The sequence below is a fragment of the Ciconia boyciana genome, chromosome 10, assembly GCF_034638445.1.
Source record: "Ciconia boyciana chromosome 10, ASM3463844v1, whole genome shotgun sequence".
NCBI classification, from domain to species: domain Eukaryota; kingdom Metazoa; phylum Chordata; class Aves; order Ciconiiformes; family Ciconiidae; genus Ciconia; species Ciconia boyciana.
In genome coordinates, this window is record NC_132943.1 from 35330206 (window position 1) to 35348116 (window position 17911).

General features: G+C 40.0%; 1 protein-coding gene across 4 annotated transcripts in view; it reads right to left on the reverse strand.

Moving 5' to 3' along the window:
• The window catches only part of MYO1B (myosin IB), a 117326-nt gene that overhangs the window by 58492 nt on the left and 40923 nt on the right, over positions 1-17911 (reverse strand). For all 4 annotated transcript variants that reach the window (XM_072875297.1, XM_072875296.1, XM_072875294.1 and 1 more), the window contains exons 4-5: positions 7481-7575; positions 4234-4338 (exon numbers count right to left, since the gene is read on the reverse strand). In XM_072875297.1, the coding sequence (XP_072731398.1) occupies positions 4234-4338; positions 7481-7575 (200 nt within the window). The remainder of the gene's footprint in view (positions 1-4233; positions 4339-7480; positions 7576-17911) is intronic.

A 17911-nucleotide genomic window follows, 5' to 3' on the forward strand; every position in this document is an offset into this window, starting at 1 on the left:
ATATATTTAAAGGAATCATAGACTTCTGAGAAACAACACCCTGTTCATTGCATGGGTATCAGTCACTGGGGATAGACGGAGTGTGACAGACAAGATCACAAATGAGAAAACACCTAAGGAAGTCCAAAGTAGTTTCATCTCAACACTTCCTTTATTTAAAAAAGTGAAGGAAAACCATACAAGGGGAAATGGTTCCAAGACAAAACTGTATCTGGATTGAGTATATATCTTTGGGGTTTGAATCATCAAATTTAAATTTTTATTACCCAAATAACTTCAAATACAGGAAATACTGATTTCTCTTCAGTTCAGAGAAAGAAATGAATCTTAGTTCCCAGAACTGCAGATGGTAAAAGATAGAGGCCAGGAATGAAGAAATTAAGAGAATGACACTTAAAAATTGTTTGCATGGGACAGTTTAATCAATGCTTTGAAACTGTTTTGCTTACACTATTCCAACACATTTATCCTAGCTTAAGATGAATATTAATCAGCTGAAATAAGTCTGATTTACAAAGAAAGCTTAAAACACTCTCTTCAGCTTTGACCTAAACTAGCTTTTTGAATAGTTTGGTTTTAATTTCTTTAGCTCAAGTTTTCTGACAATGAAAACTCTCCGAGAAAGGACTTCCCAGGGCCATGTTCAAATAGGCAGCCACCAGTTTAGAACATAGACAGGACAAGAACTCAGACTGGAGGACAATTCAAGCTCTTAACGTCGCACAGTGTCAAAGCACCCCACGTCAAACAGGAGTGTCCCCTGCATTATTAAGCATACCACTCCTACTCCAACAGGAGACGTTATTTATTCCAGTATTTATTTATATAGCATATATATTTTCAAAGATCAAGTCAAGTCAATGTTTTTTGGACAGAAATAAATACATGCTTTTAGGCTTCAACAAACTTGCATGAGTAGACTTATTCTTGATCAAAGAACTGAAGCCAAAAGGGAAACTTTGTCGCTCCTGAAGGCCAAGGATAAGTGAAAGAATTGTTTTTAAAATCTTTATGTCCTGCAATAAATCATCTTTTCAACAACCAAATCTCTGAGCTGCATTTTCTTAAACACAGTGCTGAACAGTAGAGTCATTTATAACTGCACAGAATCAAGCACAAATGTCCCATTATAAAGCACGAGACATTCCCCAGTTTTCCCTTAAATTCATTGTTTCTAAAAGTTAATTTAGAGTAGCAACTGTACTTAAAAAAAAAAAATCCCATAAGACAAATTATGCCTATGTAACATTTATGTCATTTTCTTGCACTGCAGCTCTACTGAAACAGAACTACATAACCAAAGAAAAACAAATCTAACCACAAATGCTTAATTTCTGTCTAAAATGTATATAAGCAGCCAGGCTTGCTCAGCAGCCTCGTGGAATAATCCAGTGTCCTACCTTCCAAAAAGCTAAATAGGCAGTTACCACCGCACCAAGTAGAACAAATAATACCTTAAAATGATAAGGCACTTTTCTGTAAGCTCACTCTATTCCTCTTGCATTAAAACAAAGATTCACAAACCAAAAAGAAATCAAATAAATTTGGCAGTCCTGAGGATAAGCCTAGCTTTGGCAAGAAAAGCCTCCATACTTCCCATACTGTTTCTGTCTGCCTCTGAAATCTGCCTTCCAGGACAGTGATAAAAGCAGCACAGCTCTTCGCTGTTAATCCAAAACAATGGAAGATTGCAATCCCCCCAATTCAGCTTTAAGTGGAACATATCTGATCATCAAAGAAAGGCTTATCCAGCATTTTTATTATTCTTAAATTTTAACATTTCATTCTCTCTTTGCAAGTCTTTGCTTACAGGTTTTGGTTTGTGTGCAGCCAGTGACCACATTTTACCCATCCAGTTCACCACTGCTCTCAGCCCACTTTTGCATTCCCTTCCCCCCTTTTTTTTTTATTTCCCCCCCCATTCTCACTTGTATAATACGTAGAGTGCTTGCTCCCTATAGACTCCAAATCCTTACATACAAATATAGATAGCTAGGCAATAAATAAAATGTTGACACTCAACAGTCTTACAAACATTGCATATCATCTGGCCAAAATGCAAAATTATTGTACAGCAGTCATGAGAATTTGTCTCGGCACCACAATAGCTTAGAGAACTGTGGGAAAGACTGAGCCAGGAATCCACACAATAGACCTAAATAAGTCAGTGCTAACCAAGGCACTTCTGAGGGCAATTATTAGACAATGGGACAACACTGCAAGCTTTGAGGATCATATATTCTATCTCCAGGAGAAATGAAGATCCTGTTTCTGGCAGCCAACATCTTTAAATTAAAATGACTAATTAAAAAATAAAAAGTCTTTCATGGGAGAGCAGGAAAGGCAGTTTTCAGGAAGACAGGCCAACAGAGTCACCAGACCCAGGGAACAATAAGTCTCAGGGAATAACAGGCATGCATATGGATTGGCTTATTTTTTTCTAAGATCCACTTCACTTGTTTTTTTTTTTTACTAAAAGAAAAATAATGCTTTACAGAGCTTGCTTGTTTACTAGAGACTATAATAATATCATTTGGAAGGAAATGAATCAGAGGGACTGAACTGAAGTTAAGTCTTCTGATACAGCCAAGCATCATCAAGGCAGGGTTAAGAAAGGGTACGCCCTCAGAGAGCAGCAGGAGGTGTCTGGCAAATATGACCTAACTTCCTAAGCTCTCGCTTCATGAGGGAAACAGTTTTCTTCTCGTAGAATCATTTAGGTTGGAAAAGACTTTTAAGATCATTAAGTCCAACCATAAACCTAACACTACCAAGTCCACCATTAAATCATGTCCCTAAGCACCTCATCCAAACGTCTTTTAAATACTTCCAGGGATGGTGACTCAACCACTTCCCTGGGCAGCCTGTTCCAATGCCGGACAACCCTTTCAGTGAAGAAAGTTTTCCTAATATCCAATCTAAACCTCCCCTGGCACAACTTGAGGCCATCTCCTCTTGTCCTATCACTTGTTACCTGGGAGAAGAGACCGACCCCCACCTCGCTACACCTTCCTTTCAGGCAGTTGTAGAGAGCAAGAAGGTCTCCCCTCAGCCTCTCCAGGCTGAACAACCCCAGTTCCCTCAGCCGCTCCCCATCAGCCTTGTGCTCCAGACCCTTCACCAGCTTCGTTGCCCTTCCCTGGACACGCTCCAGCCCCTCAATGTCTCTCTTGTAGTGAGGGGCCCAAAACCGAACACAGCATTCGAGGTGCGGCCTCACCAGTGCCGAGTACAGGGGCACGATCACTGCCCTAGTCCTGCTGGCCACGCTATTTTTGATACAAGCCAGGATGCCATTGGCTTTCTTGGCCACCTGGGCACACTGCTGGCTCATATTCAGGCGGCTGTCAACCAACACCCCCAGGTCCTTCTCTGCTGGGCAGCTTTCCAGCCACTCTTCCCCAAGCCTGTAGCGTTGCATGGGGTTGCTGTGGCCCAAGTGCAGGACCTTGCACTTGGCCTTGTTGAACCTCATACAATTGGCCTTGGCCCATCGATCCAGCCTGTCCAGGTCCCTCTGCAGAGCCTTCCTGCCCTCAAGCAGATCAACACTCCTGCACAACTCGGTGTCATCTGCAAACTTACTGAGGGTGCACTCAATCCCCTCATCCAGATCATTGATAAAGATATTAAACAGGACTGGCCCCAACACAGAGCCCTGGGGAACACCACTTGTGACCGGTCGCCAACTGGAGTAAACTCCATTCACCACCACTCTTTGGGCCCGGCCATCCAGCCAGTTCTTTACCCGGCAAAGAGTACACCCGTCCAAGCCATGAGCAGCCAGTTTCTCCAGGAGAATGCTGTGGGAAACCGTGTCAAAGGCTTTACTAAAGTCTAGGCAGACAACATCCACAGCCTTTCTCTTTAAGCGGGTCACCTTGTCACAGAAGGAGATCAGGTTGGTCAAGCAGGTCCTGCCTTTCCTAAACCCATGCTGACTGGGCCTGATCGCCTGGTTGTCCTGTACGTGCTGTGTGATGGCACTCAAGGTGATCTGCTCCATAACCTTCCCAGCACCGAGGTCAGGCTGACAGGCCTGTAGCTCCCCGGATTCTCAAGAAAACCTCTCCGTAACTGAATAAAATCTCGTAGCTGTCTTCACAGAAAGCATCTCCTATGGTTTTGGACACCAAATAACAATAAAACAATAACAGTTTTCCAAACGAGATCTGCAGGAAAGCTGATACACACAGAGGTAATACACTCATACATGCTCTGTGAGATTCTTACCTTCAAGAACTGGATTTGACTGCAAAAGTTGTTCTTTTACTTGATTAACCTCTGCCCCTTTTCCACACACAGCAGCTACATATGACATGACAAGCTTGCTCGCCTCTGTGGGGGGGGAGAGCAAAATAAAACAGTGATAAGTATTGGCAAATAGGCCATAAAATAATTTGCAGACTTTATCTCCATCACATTTTCACCGTGCCAGACAGGAACTGTAAGCACATTTCATCTCCGTTTTCTTCTACATTGCCGTACCATCTGGAAATGAGGAAGCAGCATATCCTGCTAAGAGACCCATGCCGTTACATCAGCAGCCCTATTGACTTAAATATCTAGAACCCTCCCAAGCTAAAGCCACCACCAGTGGATATGGCACATTACCCGCTACTTCTTCATTTAGCCTCAGTAAGAGGCATTCAGTAAGGAAAGAACATTATCCCTAGCTGACACGTTGGAAATGTTTTAATCTAGCCCGAAAAAAACAGGGCCAAGCAGTTTCAAGATGCAAAATTCAATCAGTTTATACCAGCAGACGCACAGTAACACAAGTGTAAACATACAACACTATACACACATAATTACAACTGTAAAATACACAAGTAAATGAGTAAGTGCAATTCAACATCTCATAACATTATGCAGTCTGTTTCAAAGTCTAATGGATAGAGAAAGTGAAGCATTCATTTAAACAATGAAACAAATTTGAAGGTACAAACTTTTAACAAAGTCCGGAACAATTTTTGGACTCTCAAAGCTGGGTTCATATGGGTGTCAATCACCCATATACATGCAGAGACAAATATTAAATAATCCATCCAACCCTTATGTTTTTGCTGGTCAGGACAAAGAGCAGCTGAAAGAGGATTCTGTTTATAAACAGGTCTGTGATGTTTAGTATGATGCAAGATAGTGAAATTTGAGGCAACATCAGCTGATATACAATGCAATTACTAACAGCTGGACTTCCTATCAACTCAACCCAGCGGCCATAAAAAAACCATTACTTGTTCTTCAGAGATCTGTTACAAATTTAAGGGTTTCATGTCAGGAAAGAACTGACAAACAGTAAGTTCCTTGTATGCTTATACTGAGCAAGACTTAAAATGGGTAACAAGAAGTTGCTTTCCAGGCCTTTTGTGAAAATGTAAAATGTAGCCTTCATCTTTGTTTTTCTTTGTCTGATTAGTGGCATCCAATTGAGAGGTCTTGAAATCTTGTAATAGAATAATTTTTTTCAGTTCAGTAACATGAAAACACATGTGTGTTCACTAAAAGTGTATATTAAAATAATCAAGTTCTTATTAATATGATTGTTATGGATTCTGTCTAGGAGTTCAAACTTCAGAAAGGAGTTCTGTACTGGTATTAATGTCTTCATTTCTTCAGGAACTGTGAATTATCAAGTACCTCCTACAGCTGAGGTCCACCTTTTATTCAGTTGAAAGGTGTAGCAGTGGTTGAGTTTCTGAACTTCTCTATTTGTAGAGAATATTCTGGTAGATTCCGATTTGTATAAAGATTTTGACTGTTCTGTAATTTTCATAGCCATATGGGTACAATGTGAATTACTCCTTTATAAAGGTAAGTACAGAATAATATAGAGTTTTAAATTCAAGTCAATAATCGACTTGGAATCTCTGCTGTTCTCTCTCTAACATTTGATGTAACTACTGTTGCTGAAATGGGGCTATTAGCTAAGAATTCAGGTTTCCATTGCAGAAAAAAAAAAAGGGGGAGATGGGGAGGAAGTTCCTGGAGTTGAGGAAACAAACTTGATCCTATATCAAGATACTATATAACTCTGGTTTAGATTTTTGGTAGCCAGAACATTTGACGTGTTTGGGCTGGAAGAATTGAAACTGAGCTGTTATCAGTTGGGTTTTTTTAATTACTTCAAATTTTGTTCTTGATTCACTGCATGTTTGTATTGCTAATCGATAGTAACATTGTGCAAGAAAACGTAGTACATTACCAGAATTAGTGGTGTATTTAAATGTTTTTAGATACTAAGGTGATGATTCCCTTCCTGGTGTCTTTATTGGGCCAAACAGAGTTCCTAATAAAAGAAAGGGCCTTTATTTTCTTTCAGTGATGTTCAAAGCCTATCTTGAAGTCGTTGTGTATTGTCTTAATGCATATGATTTTATAATACCTTATTTGCTGCTTCAGTGCTTTCCTCTCTCAGTGATTGAGTAGCTCTACTTAAACATGTTGACTGTTTTAGGAAATATTTCAAATCAAATAATTTGGTAATTCCAAGCTCTGAAGGGAATGGATTCTTAAAAATGAGAGGTGGGTTCGAGGTGCAGTTAAAGGAGATGGGAGGCCTTATGGACACACCTATAGTTCTTGCTCCTTGCTTGCTTCCTGTGTTGCAGGTTTGCTCAGTTTTCTCTACAATATGGGATAGTAATTTAGTACTAGCAAACAAATCTGATTAAATAGGAAAGAATCAAAATCCAAGGGATACTCCAAAATCCAAGCATACTCCACATTTTCTCAGATTCAAAGGAAAAATCTCTTAAATTACATGGAAACAGATGTATGCGTTCCTACCCGCTGTGTCTTTTGCAAGTCACCTCAGTTTTAAATTATTTCAGAAAATAACTGGCTTCTTTCCTTTTTAAAGTCTACCTAAAATGTTCTGCAGTTATGCAATTCTCACTTGATTTCTGCCATTCCAGTTTAAAAATTAGCAGTCATTTTCAAGACACTTACAGCTTTGCCTGAGAAACAGTGTTCTGGTACACAAGCCAATCTCAGAATGGCCGCTGAGCACAGCATGCAAAAGACTGATGAAATTTCCAAAGTAATCAGTTACTATTATTTATTTTCCTTGGATAAATGGCATAATCCAGTTTAAATGTATACATTTATTAATAGTCTAGAAGTCTAGAAGACCAAGAGCATTCAGTTTTCTCCGTCATAATGTTTCCCACAGGGAGAGCTTAAAAGTTTCCTGGCCCTTGCAATACTCTACCACAAACCAGCATTACTTTAGTAAGACTTTGCATACTGATGAGGATACTGTATTAACACATGATAGAACTGCATCACGCTGACAATGTGAAAAAACACTAGTTTATGTAAGTTCACACCTGCAGCAACAAGCGTGACAGCATTCATCTTCTGCAACCACCAGACACAAAAAGATACCGGTATCTCAGCTCTTACAGACTCTAGCATCACTTTGCAAGACTCCGAATAAGCCTGAATGGTTTTGAACAAGCAGTTTTGATCTTATTACCTGTTTTTCCAGCTCCACTCTCTCCTGTAATAAGGATACACTGGTCTTTGTCCTGGTCCCTTAAAGATCTGTATGCTTCATCTGACAGAGCAAAGCTGCAAAGTAAGAAAAAGTTAATGGAGAATTAGATAAAAAAAATACCAACAATAACTACAATCTGTCCTTCACATCCAGGCGGGGGGAGGGGGGTGGGGTGGGGAACAAAACCAACAAACAAAAAATCCCCAAGTCCTAATGTTCTGCAAGTGGTGAAGCGTTCACTTCTCAGAATATAAAGACCCACAGAAGCAAAATGGATACTTTTTCTCAGTGGCTTATTTAGACTTTCTCCAGGAAGAAGCATGCATAATCTCTAAGTTTTTCTAAAGATAGCAAGCTCAAAACAAATTCACAAAATTTCAGGGAAATTTAGGTAGCGTTCTTCATTGAACAAAATATCATATTCTTCATTGAACACAATGTCAGTGCGTCAACAGGATGTGTTCTGTCTGAAGACATTTAAGCAAAAGGAAACAGGAGAATCCTGAGCACTAACAATACCATAAGCTGCAATTTCTACTCTGAAAAGTATCAAGAAATCTCAGAACCTTATAAAATATTGAGCATTTTAAGCATTTGGGTATTGCTGGACTTTTGCATAAATATGCAGAAGTGTTTCCCAATAAGTGTGTTCTTAATTCAGTAAAGTTGATGTCATGTAGGGAAATTAAAGAATACAGTAAGAATCAACAGCTTTCCTGTACCAAGAATGTCTTTCCATGGAGCTCAGAACATCATGACCCTGAAACCACTGCTTTGCAATTTGAATCCAGAGGTGCTTCGTTGCTATGCAGCAACATATATTTTGGAGAAATGCAGATGTGTTATATTTAGTTTTCTTTAGTAGTAATTTTGAGACAGAGTAGTATTGATTTTGTTTCAACTGCACTTCAAGTTGATGGAATAAAGGACTCTGGAAACCGAGCATTAGAACCCCTTGGAAAAACTTAAGCAAGTAGTATCTGAAAAAGGACATAAAAGCAAAATCCAAATAAAAAGGCACACTTGCATTACGCAACTTAAAGAAAAAAATCTGATATCCAAACACAGCATATTTTTACATGAAATAAACATCCATTCAACAGACCAAGAGCTTTGTTAGTTTACTGCACCTAGTAAAATATTTAGTGTTTGTCGGTACTTAAAAGTGGAGATTGTTTATTATTTACAGTAAACAAACCATGTATGAAAAACAGAAATGAACTCTCAGGTCAACATAAAATGCATAATCATTGCAGGTTCAATGCACCTTTTAAAAACTTGATTCTGTATTCTATGACAGTTCAGGAGCTTTGCATTCAGCTGATAACTACAAATAGATCAAGTATTTTTTCTGAATAATGTAGTCATATAGTGATTTCACAGGCAACCACAGCCCCTTTATAGATAAGCAAGCTCTTTGTCATGAAATTAGTTAGGGGTAGCACGGACAACACCATGCAAGTAGCGAGAGCCACACAGAGCCTCTTCTAGAGGCTCCTATTGCCACAGCTTGAAAGCTTCAAATATGTAACCTATATATACTCAAATTAGTTCATACATGTTTCTTTTTTGCTACCACTGTCCCTTAGCTCAGGCAGTTCTTCCTTCTGGCTTCTCTCCCCAAAAAAGTTTATGGAGAGCATGTCATATTGTTCCCAATTTAATCACCACATGCATGCGCAACACCATTTATACTTCCTCATCCCTCATCAGTATTAGACTCATATTTGCTTATTTGGGTTTGGGTTTTGTTTGCTTGCTTGTTTTTATGGTTGCATCATGTTATCAGCTCAGCCGTCCTGCAAGAGACCAGCATACCAAGTGAGTGGTATTCTGAAAAGGCTGGAAAACAGGTAAATGAAACACCTTACAGCTCCTTTACTACCAAATAATCACACCTTCCCCTCCCTCCCCAATTCCTGCCAATAACGCTCATGTCATTGATTTCCCCCTCTTTGTGTCCCTCCTGTCCTCTTCTCTCCTGCAGCACATCCGCTGTCTAGTTGCATGACCAACCCAGGGCTCCGTCTCTCTCGCTGCTTTTCTCGCCAACTTACATCATCTAAGGCACTAAATTACAGTTCTTCTCTCTGCACAGATGGTTGGGCCATCCTCTTAACAACCACGATCAAAGGTCATTAACTCCTTTTGATACATATACCATTGAACCCAAAGTAAGACTGATCTCTCAAAACTTAATACTGCTATGGTGATTGAAGCATTTGAACTCAGTAGTTCAACTGGAGGTGAAAATGTGTTTACGAGAAAGCAGCAGGCTGTAATGTTTTTAGCATTGAAACAAAGTCAATTTGTGATATGGCCAACATGCTGGAGAACTAGCAAAAAAAAAAAAAAAAAAAAAAAAAGCTGCTGCTGCTGAGAGACCATGACACAATTTCTGGCATCCACTTTACTGTCCGGAATCCAAACTACAGTAGCAATAACACTTTACCAGACTCTCTTACAGGACATATTTAGGAAATGAATAATATTTGTTGAACGCTGCTGCAGATACACTTGTAAATTGAAAAGTACAATGTGCAGCACTCAGAAAAGCTTATTCCCGCACACATTACATTCCTTTTTGCAAGGAAAAAAAAGAGCAGTAGGATGAAGAGGAAAGAAATAAAACTGCACTGAGCATTCATGGTCCGTGTGAGAGAACGTTAATACTAATGCTGTGGTTTCCACGGGTTTGATTCAGGAAACTGGCTTTCAGCAGGAACGTAAGACTCTGAGATGCTTTTCAAACTTACAGACTGGATGGCTCATTCTGTGCCTGCTGTCCTTCAAACACTCTCAGACATCAACTAGTATTTCACTGTTGAAACAACTTTCTTGGCAGTAGTTTCACGCCGGAAAATGAAGTCAGCATCAAGCACAGAGAAAGTATTCTCTCTGTTGATATACTGAGTTATGAGTTAATCAGCTTAGTAACCATTCATCTTTCCTAATACACTGAATTTTAGTTTCCCAACAGCCCCTGACAAAATAGATTTTACTGCTTGATGTATTTCTTAACTCTGCCTGCACTGCATAGTTAAAAACACCAAATCATGCTTTTTCTACTCCCTCAGCAGAGAAACTGAGGGTCTAATAGTGCAACGAGACCTCTGAAGTTGGAGAAGAGAGTGGAATTTCATCCAGTTCTGCTTTTATCCAATCTAGCCAGAGATGCTCGGTATACATTTCTTTTCCTCCAATCTTCTACACAACCCAGCAAAGCCTAATACTTCACAAGTATGTCAATTATTACCTACTACAGACAAAAGAAAAAATAAGTCAACTCATTTCAAAAGAAGTTTTGCGTACGTACTAATCAAAAGTTACCTAGTAGAAGTGTTCTAAAATTTACCTCTGGCATTTCAACCACTGCTCCAGCAATTCAACTGGAGGAGGTATAACCAAGAGTGTATTTAAATAACTAAGATTTCTTTGTCTTTCTGGCATTGCATAAACAGCATTAGACACATTTATGTCAGAGCCTGAACAAAGATCTTTATCTCAAAGAAAAAGACAGATCTATTCATGTGTCATGTCGACTTTCATGGCACACCATTACAATTACATTATCTTTGCAATAAAAAAACCCAACAAAACCAATTAAAAAAACCAAAAACAACCCCTCCCCCAAAAAACCAACAACTTTGAGCCTTTTGGTTCAAACTCTACTTGTTCCAAAAATATCATTTCATGCTATTGCCTATTTGTTACAAACATATAAAATAATTTCATTTAAGGTCACTTTAGTTTAACACATTTTAATGATCCATAGACCACAAAGAATCCTTCTATTCTTTGCCTTTTAGCAACATTAAGAATCATGTCTCTGGAAAGTCAACATTTGCAACTATAGTTTTAAACCACATACCACTCTTTGAGCCACCTCACAATTACAGAGCCTAAGTAAAATTTTAGAACAGTTTGTAGTTTAAAAAGCAGTTTTAAACCATGTGTTTTGAATTAGCTAGTGAGTGTGTCAGCAGTGTCATTTACCATACCTTATAATAAGCTCTCCTTTGATTTTTAGGTTTTCATGAAAGAAGACGACATTTTCCTACCACAACAAACACAGAAATATTTACTGGAGTTCTCTTTTAGCTAAGACTTAAGTATAGAAGCAATTTGAAATCGAAATGCCACCCACACCTAGCTCAGTAAGAAGGCTCTGCTTTTTTATAGCACAGCTTTTTCAGCCACATAGCTCCAGATGGCCGGATCCGTCACAAAGTCCTAACCCAAAAATTCTAACAAAGGGAAACAGCAAATAGGCCTCCAAGGGGGATTTCCAAAGGGCTCCGGCAATTTTCAGCCTCACAACAGCATCTCTATGCTCTAACGAAACACCAGGGTCAGGAAGAGACAGGCGCAACGTTCTCACCCACTCACCCCGAAACCAGCATCAACTGCTCGTGCTTCATTTGAACGCTCAAGATTGCACCCACAATTACCCCAGGGGTAAAAGCCTTGCTCTTATTGGCATAAATTCAGCTCATGGGAGCAGCTCTTCTCTTCTACCACCTTTAAGCCAAAATCACAAGGATCAGTATGGGCCAGCTATTAGTACTTCTTTCCTCCTCTCATTTCCCCTAGCATTCTCAATTAACAGTAATTAGTTAACACTATCTTAAACTCCCTCTGATTGCTTTTCTCATGCACTAAGAGAGTCAATTCCCTTCATCCCATCTTCACTGGCCGTTGCTTTGATTCCGAGAGTCTCGGTCCCCATTTTAAAATATCTATTGCTTAATCTTGGCTTGCAACTGCCAACTCATTTGCTACTTTCAAAGGAAACGAAGAAAACCTCTCTTCTTGACCATTCCAATTCCTCATGAAGCAGAGCCCTGGTACCACTTCATTTCTGCTCAACTGTGTCTAAACACCCTGTCAGGATACTAGAAGTCAGTGCTTACCAAAGACTATATACCATGCCAGACTAAGAAGAACAGCAGTAAAATGTACATACATCTTTAATGTAAATTTTACACAAAATGTAATTTATATTAATTCTTTCAAGTTGCATTTTAATTAGATTATGCTCTTTAGAGCATCATTTAAGTTCCTTCCTTTTCTTTCTGAATGCACAGAAGTGCTCAGTAACAGGGTAACAGCAAAAAAATTATTTCCTCCTCTCACAACACACAGTGGGAAAACAGAATCACAGTTTGTCTGGGTATAACAATTTCTAACAACCTGAGCTAGGAACAGTGGAAGCACATTTTAATACAGTGCTTTGAGGCTTTACGTTGTAAATCATCACTATTTGCTATATGTGTTCCCCCCGCCCATTGAAGCTCAGTGGAAAATTCACCATTCAGGAAAAACAACCGTAAGAGATTATTTATAGTATTAGCTCATAATGCAGAATCATTTAATCTAATTGCCCTAAGGATAAAAAGTGTACTCCCATTTTCCATAATTACAAACTGTCTCATGTTCAGCACTTTGACACACTTGAAAAGAAAAGGTTGATTAGCCTGCCATTGGAGTGAATAAAGTAACAGCTAAATTGATGGAGCATCAGGGATGCTTCACAGGATAGACCTTCACAGGCAAGCAGCTGCTCTGTGCAAAACGCCAATCAGGAAAAAAATAAAACAAGTTTAAACATCAGGATAAAGAGGTGTGCTAAGACAGATGGAAAGCCTTTTCTCCTATTCATGTTCTCCAATTTTATTTTCCTGGTGAGCACAGAAACCTGTTTTATCAACAATACTATGTGGCTAATATACACAGCAGAAGGGTACCTCCTGCGTACGCTTCCCCACATTGTTATTCACATTAGCAACTGTGACGTTATTAGATACAGAATAAAGCCCAAAGCTGTGTAAATCAGCCCATTTGATTTGTAAGAAGCAGCCATAATTTATGGAAGGAAAGGGAGAGAGGGGAAGGGAGGGCAAAGAGGACAGACAAAGCCACTCTTGATTTTCAAGAGCAAAACACTTTAAAACACAGCCTAATGTTAAGCCAAAGAGATTTATTTTCTGTTCCAGTAGACTGGGAATATAATATACCCTCTGATGCTCATGTGCACACTGCAGGTTTAGCAGAAGAGTTGATTCAGGGTCTGGACAGAAAGAAGAAAATGTTCTTTCTGAAAATCTTGTCTTTCTCGGGATGAAGCAGATTTCAGACGTGTCCAATGGACTTTGCCTCAAAACCTCCCTACAGAGAGGTCCAGCCAATGCTTCTTTCCCCAAATACCGTGCCTGCACAACCTCTCAGCTCACCACAGCCCAGTCTGTCCCCGATCCTTTTCCCTCTCACAGGATGGCACACATTTCCCCTGCAAGCGAGCGCGAAGCTTCATCAGTTTTGACCACTTCCTTTTTACTGACTGACAGTCAAAAAAAGTGTGATTTTTTGAAAACCAACAGGGGTCTTTCCCCAGTACTGTACACAAAAGCCAAAAACGCAGCCTATGATTTTCTGCCTCTTTCAACATCTAAAGCATCTCTTTAGAGCTGCACATTACTATGATGGAAAACAAGAAACGCCTTTTACGAGGAGCCTATGACCCCAGTTGTTGCATTATTTTCCTTCAACCAGTGGAAAACAGGATTTCTGAAGCTGACGATGACCATGCCACTTTCTAATCCAGACTACAAAATAAATTCTCCCTCTGAATTTTAGCAAACACTATCAACCCCAGTAAGCATGTCCACATCACATTCAACAGCTCAGTCCTGGAAGCTGGCAGTGCAATACGCCCAGTAGACTGTCAGGAGAGTGGCATGGGTCCAAGGTTGGGTCCTCCAAAGTAACGTAGTATGATGGCAGAGCGGAGCAGCGGGCAGAGCTTTGGTGCTGCAGATAACTAAGCCAGCAGGGCTGCCTCCTGTCCTGGAAACAGGTTAGCCATGGAAAGCCCACTAGGGCGTACCAAATTAACTCACATGGACGAGCGTCAGCTGTACACACCATAAACACCTGCAGCTGCAGACAAACAACAGGTACAACTCATGACTTGGTTTGCCTAAAGAAGGGAATTAAAATAGTGAACTGGAGCTGGTTCGTGTTGTCAGTTGAAGTGAACATATACATAAATCAAGGCGGGGGGGGGATCTCCACGTCATGAGCTTTTCAGAAGAGCAGCTTGGCTTGGATTCCCCCTTGACTCGTCCCATTCCTTGAAATTACATCAGCCAGCTGGATGCCACATAACCATCACCTCCTCACCCATACTAATACTCAGCCCGCGGGTCTAGCATGAACAAGTAACTCCCATTTCCAAGGCATAGCATTAACCAGATGAGTTTGTAACCCAAGCAATCTCTCGCCCCACATACCAGGCTGTGTTACCCAAGGCAGCCAACCAGCTCCTACACGATCACACAGGAGGACACAGCTTGGCCCCTTACAGACCTACAGCAAGTCGGGTTGCTGTAACGTGCACTGCAAGGATTTTACGTTTCTTGGGGGAAAAGGCGTTTCTGTTCAAAAAAGTAATAATTTTACCGGGCCATGATATCCTTGAAGGGAAGTACAGGAAGTGTTTTCTATTGTTTTATTAGAAAACCTTTTTTAATTAGATGTAGTTTATTTCATAAGATAAATCAGCACTTGCATGTTTGATTTGATGATTGCCTAAAACAGCCAACTCCTCACACTCAGTGGGTTTACTGCAAATGTATATGCTGAACCTTTTTGGTAGCCATATTTTCTGTAAGAAGCTCCAGACTTTTCCTTGAACTGCCAGCCTGACTGCACTAAAAAAGCAGGCAGTCACCTGCGAGGGAAGCAGTTTCATGGCACACCAGAAATGCCGGTGGCAAGAGACTCGCGTTTCTCTGTGGACCTTCTGAAGCTTTGCAGCCCCTGAGGTTGGGTTTGTAAAACGTAGGATTTGTTCCATGAACAAGCGCGTTCCCCAGTTCAAATGGAGTATCAAGGGGTCAGGCAGCTGAACGGGACAGTAAGGAAAGAGAGGTGCAAACTGATTTTTCCATGCTTGGCTCCTGTCAGAGTTTAACTAGAGGACACAAATTTTTTTTTAAATCCCAGTTTACTATTTCATCTACATACTAGCAGATTTGAATTGCACCTCTGAACTCTTGCATATATTTGGAAATGAAGGGCTGGCGGGACAGGGAGGAAAAAGGGGAGCAGGGGAAAACAGTCATTCCCTTTCTGCACTGAAATATCCGGTCTCAATATTTTACAGAAAATTGAATTAGTTTCTGTACCTAATACAGCATGTGTCTGAAAATTAGGGAAGTTTACTGGTCAAACACACATGTTCAGTTCATGTCAGCTTCGACCAAATTTTACATAAAAGAAATCTTTTTCTGCAGAACAAGACGTGCTTTGAGTATGCTGCTGCACCATGTGAATAGCACGCAAAAAGTAAACTCCTCCAATAAAACTGTAATTCATCTTGACTTAGGTGGCTAAGCATAATACATATTCCATCAAAATAAAACACTGAGAAACAACTATTCCTCATTTTTAAAACACTGATAGTGGCTAGACACAGGTCCTTACAATTATCCATAGCTATTTCAGAAAAAACAGGCCCAGAGTACAGTTAAGTGAAATACTTGGAAGACAAGATTCTATAATCCTGTTAGAGGAGCAATGATCATTATAGCTTGGCTTTTCCTGCACAGATGGGAATATACCGATAGTCGCTTTTTTTCCCTTTTCTAATTTATTTTTTAAATAGGGGCCTTATAGTTTGAGCTTGTCCACATCAGCGGCAGAGCACCGATGCTCCATGTAAAAATGCCAGCGACTTCTTGATCTAGCACATGAAACCACAATAGGGCTGTACTGGTTGCAGGGTTTTCCTGAGGCAGAGAGGGGAGTACTGCTCTTATGATTTCACATGGAAAAATGCTTAGCAAACAGGCAGTGTTCCATGTTGCTGCCTCAAAAAATGTACTCCTGCTTAGCAAAAAGAAAACCCTGCCTTTATTTGCAGCCCTAAGAAGCATCACCTTGAAGTCAGAAGGCAGAAATAAGTAATTTCCTCCTGATGCAGTGAGAGCAGAGATAGAGCAAGTCAAGTTTTGGCCTCCACAATAAGTGTGCATTGCTACCACGTGCTCATGCAGGGACTGCTCTCGCTGCAAATAAAATTATTGCAAAAGTAGCAATACTCTTAGACAAGCTTGCTCCACTCCACTAACTGGAGAATGAAAAATAAATTTATTCCTTTATTCTAAAGTAATTAAACGTGTCCCAGTATTCAGGGGAAGATGAACAGTGAGGTTCCCAGTTTCACATACATACTTCATAGAAAGGGATGTGCTTTCAAAGGTCTCATTTCACAGGACAATAGCACACTGTAGCACTACTAAACTCCAGTATGCTGCACGTACCTACGAGCTACAGCATCTCACACAAAAAGACGCATCTTGGAATGACTTCATAGCTCTGCCTGGTGAGATGGGTAAAGAAATGTCAGCCGTGCATTAGTGCAATAGACTGCAACGGAAGGCAACAGTTTGCCATCAGAAAAAATGCCAAGTGCTCCATCAAATTTGTATTACAGTACTGGAGAAATCGGGATTATTATTACATCCTCATAGCTATTTGTAAGGTAAAGGAAGTTGCTACTCATCAGATTTGAAATCTAGGCTCTGTAACACGAAAGCTAGCATGCAGCCGCCTGCAAGTTTATCAGAGACAACATTGACAAAACTGCAAATAAAAGTAATTCAGTTATCTGGAAAGCATCTGATGGGCAACATCAACACTATGTAATTACATAGCTATGTTGCTACTTTACTGGAGGAGTTACTGAATTTTTTAATTTTGCAGGTAACTCTTAAGTACTTTTAACAAACCAAGTAGTTTGTTAAGAAGTTAAGAAGCCTTACACAACTTATTTCTTGCCTCCCAGCTCTCTTTTCCAAATAAAGTACCCCTCATGAACTCCTGGACGAAGTAGGCACTAAAGCATATCTCAGCTTCTGAGAGCTTATTAGCTCAGGTACAACATCAAGCTAACGTGTCTATTCAGTCTATAAAATGGCATTTGCTCAAGTTTGTGCATGTGATTTGTGGATATATATCCAAAATTTTCTTTCCATGAATGGTCAAAGCAAAGAAATGAAAAGCCTTCTTCAGATTGCTCAAACACTAGGCTTCAGTTCAACTCAGGTGGACTATTTCTGGGGACAATGTATTTCATCTACGTCCTTGGTTGGTGTGCTGATACTCAAGGAGGATGTCAACTGCCCACATCTTTTTTTGTCCTGTGGATACATCCTCACTAAGAATCACCTTGGAGTAATTATGATCAGTTGCAGTTCGAACTCCACAAGGTTTAGCAACTAGAAATCATTTCTGTAGTATATAAAAAGAAACTGTGTATACAAGAAAAATGCAGATTTGAACTAATTGACTGAAATGACCACAATTAAACTGTCTTTGTAGTTCAGACCTTTGTTTGTAAACCCC